At 33.1% G+C, this 7,015-nt stretch overlaps 2 protein-coding genes across 2 annotated transcripts in view; one reads left to right on the top strand and one right to left on the bottom strand.

Moving 5' to 3' along the window:
* LOC106103344 (cytoplasmic dynein 2 heavy chain 1-like) overlaps window positions 1-4,784 on the bottom strand; it is a 10,240-nt gene extending 5,456 nt beyond the window's left edge. Inside the window, exons 1-12 of the mRNA XM_013283083.1 lie at window positions 4,579-4,784; window positions 4,239-4,372; window positions 3,753-3,917; window positions 3,275-3,374; window positions 2,903-3,032; window positions 2,500-2,633; window positions 2,008-2,252; window positions 1,831-1,930; window positions 1,619-1,758; window positions 1,002-1,226; window positions 572-715; window positions 7-103 (exon numbers count right to left, since the gene is read on the bottom strand). Coding sequence (XP_013138537.1) covers window positions 7-103; window positions 572-715; window positions 1,002-1,226; window positions 1,619-1,758; window positions 1,831-1,930; window positions 2,008-2,252; window positions 2,500-2,633; window positions 2,903-3,032; window positions 3,275-3,374; window positions 3,753-3,917; window positions 4,239-4,372; window positions 4,579-4,615 — 1,651 coding nt within the window. The 5' untranslated portion in view covers window positions 4,616-4,784. The remainder of the gene's footprint in view (window positions 1-6; window positions 104-571; window positions 716-1,001; window positions 1,227-1,618; window positions 1,759-1,830; window positions 1,931-2,007; window positions 2,253-2,499; window positions 2,634-2,902; window positions 3,033-3,274; window positions 3,375-3,752; window positions 3,918-4,238; window positions 4,373-4,578) is intronic.
* A 312-nt stretch (window positions 4,785-5,096) lies between these two features.
* LOC106103391 (succinate dehydrogenase assembly factor 2-B, mitochondrial-like) lies at window positions 5,097-6,937 on the top strand. Its single transcript, XM_013283139.1, has 3 exons — window positions 5,097-5,233; window positions 5,309-5,442; window positions 6,613-6,937. The coding sequence occupies exons 1-3, from the start codon at window positions 5,216-5,218 to the stop codon at window positions 6,881-6,883; spliced, it is 423 nt and encodes a 140-aa protein (XP_013138593.1). The 5' UTR covers window positions 5,097-5,215; the 3' UTR covers window positions 6,884-6,937.
* Window positions 6,938-7,015: the final 78 nt, after the last annotated feature.

Here is a 7,015-nt window from a genome sequence, read left to right as displayed (position 1 = left end):
CGAGGCGCGGGCTGAAGTTCACCTGCAGCAGCCGGCTCTGCCCGCAGAACTGCACCACCGGCCGCTCCGCGCACAGCTGCAGCGAGCCAGACTTCACTTGCGCCTAAAGTAATGTGCCAAGTAAACATACTGTCATGATTTGTTTAAATTGAATGGTAGTATAATTTTTACGGCGCAACGATTGGGGACTTATTTTTAAAAAATAAGCCTGGTTAAACGAATTGCGTTAAAATGAATTACATTTATAAAATACTGGCAGCTGCAGCGAATCCGACTTCACTTGCGCCTAAAGTAATGTAACAAGCAAATATACTATTATGATTTGTTTAAATTCAATGCTAATATAATTTTTACGGCGAGGCGAGTTGGATTGCATTTTAAAAAATCAGCAACATAGCCTAGTTAAATGAATTGGGTTAAAATAAACTGTATTTTATACGTAAATTGCACTGGCTTCGTCTGAACCTAAACCTAGATATTTCAGTTTATCAGTTACACAGAAGTAAATAATTTTCCTTTATACTATCAAGTTTGCGTAAGCTATAATACATATGCATGTGAAAACAGTAACCTGAATATCTCTGGACCATTCTTCGTGTAGCTGCGTATACGAATTTTTGATTTCTATCAACACTTCGTCAGCAAGACGAGATACTTCTTCGCTACCTTGGAACTCTTTCAAGTAGTTTTCAATACACATCTTAATTTCTTTAATCTGGAAACGAATACAAAATTTTCAATGCTAAAGAACGTTGGGATTACGGTTTTATACAAAACTACCAATTGTCGCGTAAAATTATTTGTTTCTCCTTTAAATATGCCCTATGTTATTCACAGATAAATTACCTTTTTAATGGTGAAGGAATTTTAAAAATCGACCCAGTAAGTTTTTTCGTGAATCAAGTACATGCAAAAACACAAATCTTTTCCCTTTATTATATTAATATATACGAGTATATAGATATACAATATATAGACAGAGTATTTAAATAAGCGTATACTTTAGCCTCCATGTGCTTGGCGAACTGTATGTGGTGCACGAGCGGCGACATGTGCGGCGGGCGCGGGGCGGCGGGGGGCGCGGCGGGCGCGGCGGGCGGCGGGGCGCGCGCGCGCCGCACCAGCGCGCCCAGCGACGACACCAACATCTGCAGCTCGCCGCTCAGCGCCTGCTGCACTGCCGGCCTGCTCATTAGACACCGGTACCGCATGAACTCGTACAACATCTGTAACAAATAACACACATACACTCTAATTCTACTAACGCGATCTATTTTTTTTTATTTATTTACTAGCTGTTGCCCGCTACTTCGTCTGCGTGGTATTAGGAAATAGACGCACTATGTAAATAACAAAAACTACGCGTCCCTTGGGAATCTGACATTTTTCGGGGTGAACCTTGTCCCATGTGTACACTATACTTTCGTTTTATAACTGTGCCAAATTTCAATAAGATATGTTGAAACGTTGCAGAATTATCGAGTTAACATTAAAATACCAAATTAATCAATGTCATCACACGTATTAGAATAGCGCGCCATTCTGGCGGGAAGCAGTGGCCTGAGTGTTTAAATTAATTATGTTGTTACAATGACATTAATGTTATTAAAATACTCACTTGTTTAGTAGAAGTGTTGTGCAGACGTGGTCGCAATTTTTCAGCAATTTTCGATTCCGAAGGTCGTAAGTTCGATGAGAATCTAAGCACCGCATTCTCCCAAGCAGGATTTTTACCGTTACATATCCAAACGTTTATGTCTAAAAAAATTACACCACTTGTAATATCGACAGTAAAATCGATAATAATAATGAAGTAATTGATAGATTTACTTGTAAAAGGTTCGAACAACTCATCAGTTTTCAAATCGGATTTCTCTTTGTTCGTTAACAGTTTATTTAGTTGGTTATGAATAGATCGGAGATCGTATATCTGAAAAGCATCGATGAAAAATACAATAAAACCACAAAGAATCCATATAAGTGCATTCGTATAAAGGTAAATTTTACCTCTTTCACTCTCTTCTGAAAGTTTACACAAAACTGTGGTACATAGTTCTTCCCACTCCAAGCATGAAGTGCGTAGTTCGGCCAATACGTCTCTGTGAGAGACACACAAGCGCTAATCCAAGTCTCTACCACGTTCAGACTCTCATTGATCAGTTTCAAAACTTCATCATCTTTGCTACTATTATGAACCTTCCATACATCAACACCACTAAATATTTTTTGAATTATTCTGCAAATTAGGTGACCTAAAAATAACATACAGTACATAAAAAAGTTTTAAGTAACAAAATGTATTAAAAAGCGAGCATATCAGGAACAATAGCCTAAAGGTTTGGTGTACAAACTACGGATTTTGCGGTCGAGGGTTCGAATTTTCCATTCGACTACTGTCATGGACCATATCCTGGGACAAGCTAACATGAAATGGTCGAAAGAAGTATTAATAAATCAACAAAAATTTAATGTTTCTATTTAAAAAAACCCTACACATACCAATAATGTCGAAGATATGTATCATGCGATCTTGAGAGTAAGCTGATACTGTGCATCTCCAAATGTCGTCCAAAATGCCTCCAATGTTCTCCGCATTGTCCCTCATCTCGTGAACTGCACTCGCCTGCATTGATCTTAGAGATACGAATATAAACATTAAGCAAAAGTATTACTTATTATTACTATTATTACAAGAATAGATGGAGTAGATACATAGATAAATTTTTCATAACAAACAAATTTCAAGTGAGAGAGGTATGTCAGAATCGAACCAAATGGTGGTCCGTCGTCTCTGCCTACCTCTATGGGTTACGGGCGTGAGACATGTTGTTTAAATTCATCTTATACATTATTATACGATCAATTTTGAAAATATCTCAAAAATGTTTTAAAGTTAACATACTTTATTTCTTCACAAATGTCTTCAAAGAGCACTTGATAGTTTGAGGCGGCCTCTCTTTCCTTCTTTGAGGCCTCGCGCTTCTCCGCCATAGCTCTCCAATAGTCAACCTCATCTTCAATTGTTAAAATGACTGAAAAAAGGTTTAATTACTTTTATAGACACTAAAAAATTTGTTGTTCTAGCTTAAGGAAAGATGCGGTCATGCAACGAAACGAGAAAAAAAGTACGTTGATTTTTTTTGTTAATTCAAATTTATGTCAATCAAAGCATAATAGCGCCAAGAATAAATTATCTTTGGAGATAATTTTATTTTCAAACAATTTCTGGGTAAATTACTATCCCTAAGGAAACAATAAATAAAGTATGTATTACCATTAATATTAGCAGTATTTTTGCCATGTGTCAATATTCTTAAATTATTTTCCAAATCTGTAAGGTTCTTCTGTAATTTGTTCGTATACAAATCGTCACCCTGGAACAAATATTAAAAAACATCGATTTGAATGTTTCAAAAAACTTAGGAACAAGAAATCACAATGTCATAAGTAACTAATTTTTACATTAATTATTAGAATCTTAAATTATATAAAACCCTGACTAATAGATAGCAATTTAAAATGATCATAAAACAATTCAAGGTTACAAGGAAACAATAAATTGCAATCTTTAATTATAATAATGTGAGGAACAAAAACTGTGAAATAAATAATGTCATTGACATGAGAATCAATCGTTTATACGACAATACTAATATAATATTCATGTCATTGTATAACAATTTAAAAAATAACGACATTAACCAGCCACCAAAGACTCAAACTACATACAAAAAAAAACAATATATTCATACCAGACTTAACAAGGGACTAAATATTTGTCTCAAAATCTGATATAAAGATTCCGCTGCTCCAGTACTTATTGTTATAATGTTGACATTATTTATGCTTTCTTGTTTAGACAAGTCTACCGGTGAAGTCTTGTAAAAGATGATTGACTTTTGTATGTCACATTGGATCTGAAATCAATTAATATTCAAAAATAAGGAACACATATATGATTAAAATATGATTGTAGATTGAGGATTCAGACAAGCTCTCTCAAATATGCCACTTTAAATATAAAACTGAGTATAGGTAGCTTAAAGGTGTAGCAGCTTGAATTGGAAATCTGGAAGTCCTGGGTTTTAATCCTGACATCTACCAATACGTTTTTGAAATCCATATGTATGTATACCCAACATTCTGAGAAGAAATTCAGGGATAGGATCTGAGCACTCAGTTGGATTAAATAGTGAGATTAAGATGAAATATAAAATTAATTTTCATTTCATACTTACTTGGGTGGTTAGATCCAAGATATCTTTGTTTAATCCAGTTTGAAGCAGGTATGTTTGTGAGTTATGTATAAAATCATACAATGCATCTTCAGCTTTATCATTTAGTTTTAAATCAGATACATTGTAAAAAGGTTCTGAAACGTTACAATATTTTTGATTAAGTACTGAGCGGAAATTTACGATAATGACGATGAATAAAGTAAAGGTTTATCGTCGATCAATGCGTAAATGATTTGTTCGTACAATACCATCAAAGGTTTTCAGATATTTATTATTTAAAGAAATGTCACACTTATTGATTATTAGTATTTTCAGTGATGCGTGACTGCAAAGTACTTACCAGCGGTACTTATTACAAATTCACGTATTTTAGACATTATAACAAGCTTTTTTTTTTTAAATCATACCAATTAACTTAAAAAGAAATCATTATGTAAATCAAGGAAAACCTTCTTTAGTCTTATAAAATACTTTAAGTACAAGACAAACTGAGGGTAGTTAAAACTTTACACATTTTAACACAAAGCTGCAAAAACCTCACAAAACAATGTTGTTGACATTCTTTGTTGTCATGGAAACCAGATCAGGAAACCAGTGTTAACCACAGACAAGATAGTTTACCTCCTTTTTGTATTTGTTTTACTTTTAACTTAATTAGCTTAAAAGATTTAAAGCAAAGTTTTAAAGTTGTGCTTTGAGACTGATCCTGTTACACGTCTGACTTACATTATGGTGTTTCTTGTTTTAAACAGTTCATAAATAGAAACTGAAAATATTTATCTGGCATTGACCATAGATATCTATTAATAGAGGCCAGTGAGTATTGGCAAAAAAAAAAACTACTTGACAGATGTCAAATATCAATTGTCAATGTCAGTATCAAAAATATCTTATGTAAAAATTAGGAATTTATTAATTTTTAAACGATTATTGCGTACTAACTAACTATTGGAAAACATTAATATAAACTATTTAAAATGCTACGACTTCGACCTGTAAGTGACTATCTTAATGCTTTCCTAAGAAATAAACAATTGATATTTTCGTTTAACTTCTTTAACTTTATTTAGGCTTTTAGAATGCTGCAGCAAATAAATCGCGTAGCAAATTTTAGTGATACTACGAAGGGTGTAGATACAACGTATATGGAAATTCCAGTATATAATATAGACAAACCGCAACCACTTGATAGTCGTAAAGCTAGGTAAGATGTGAACAAGACTATAACAACCCTTTTAAATGATCACCATATATGACATAAAACAAAGTCATAATTTCTAAATCATACAAATTTTAAAGTGAAGTAAGTAATTACTAGGCTTGTTTGATCTAACTTATATCAGTGTTAGTATGTTATAGTTGTATGATTTGGCAATAGAATATACTTACAAACTATCCATTGTTGTGTATAATGCAGCATCTATTCACACCATATAAAACATTTTTCTTAAGTTGAATTAAATTAACAGGGTCATATTATCAATATTATTTCTAACAAACACTAGAGCATTTTAAAGTAACCAAACTACTATACAAGAAGTTTGTTTATTAACTAATTTATAATTAAAATGCAGTAATAATGTGAAATGTTAAAATTGATTGAGGAAGTTAGTTAAACTTATCAATCAAATGTTTTTCTTATGTTTAACATCTTCACTTGTTTTATCATTATTCAAACAATTGGACAAGGAAGTGATGTTCTGTATACCTCATTGTATCAATTAACTATTGTATTATCTATGTAGGAAGGTTGGATGTTCTAATCTGAAATGGTTTTTATTTAAATATTAACTCTGAGTATACATTTTCATTGTAATACCATACTGCCATATCCTAGTCATTTATAATCTTAATTAAATCCTAAATATAACATTTCTAATTCTTCACATCTTACTTCTTACTAATATTATAAATGTGAAAGTTTATATGGATGGATGGATGGATAGATGGATGGATGGATGGATGGATGGATGGATGTAGCCTAAATGGCTGAACGGATCTCCATGAAATTTGGCACAGATTTAGAGCATTGTGGGGGCAAGAACACATAGGCTACTTTTTATCCCGGGAATAGTTACGGTTCCCATGGGAATCATTAATTTAGTTTTTTAATGTTTACTCGATCATTCTGCAACGGTTCAAAATATCTTATTGAAATTTGGCACAGATATAAAACAAAGTCTGGAGTACACATGGGATAAGCTTCATCCCCGAGATATGTCCGGTTCCCGAGGGATACATAGCTTTTTGTAATTTATATAGTTTGTATGTTTTCGAATACCACGCGGACGAAGTCGCGGGCAACAGCTCGTTTATTATAAATTATTTTACTGTTTTAAACAGTTGTTGAAACTTAATTATCTTCATTTCACAGACTGCATTATCAATCCCGAAAAAGAGGAATGTTGGAGAATGATTTACTTCTTAGCACCTTCGCCAAGAAGTACTTGGACAGCTTCACAGAAGAGCAGACAATGATGTATGATCGCCTCATCAACTCGCCAAGCAATGATTGGGATTTGTTCTACTGGATAGTTGAAAAACAGCCCACACCTAAAGAATTTGACAACGAAATAATGGTTCTACTAAAGAAACACGCCAAAAATGAAAAAAGGGTCATATTATCTCAACCTCCATTACATTAAATGATTTGACTTAGACTCTGTCAGTTATTTTTAGATAAATCTAGAGAAAAAGAATGCGTAATTAATTTAATTAGTATTACTATTTTGTTGTAAATTTTAAATGAATATTTTCTATTAACATAGCTATATGTA

Source organism: Papilio polytes, unplaced genomic scaffold (assembly GCF_000836215.1).
Source record: "Papilio polytes unplaced genomic scaffold, Ppol_1.0 DF823823.1, whole genome shotgun sequence".
Taxonomy (NCBI): Eukaryota; Metazoa; Arthropoda; class Insecta; order Lepidoptera; family Papilionidae; genus Papilio; species Papilio polytes.
Note: the sequence above shows the minus strand (reverse complement) of the source record. Positions and strands in the feature narration are given on the sequence as shown.

Excerpts from the sequence above, each read along its gene's own strand:
- LOC106103391 (XM_013283139.1), top strand. Across the intron at positions 5,443-6,612 it reads CTTGATAGTCGTAAAGCTAG|ACTGCATTATCAATCCCGAA; the intron begins GTAAGATGTGAA and ends TTCATTTCACAG.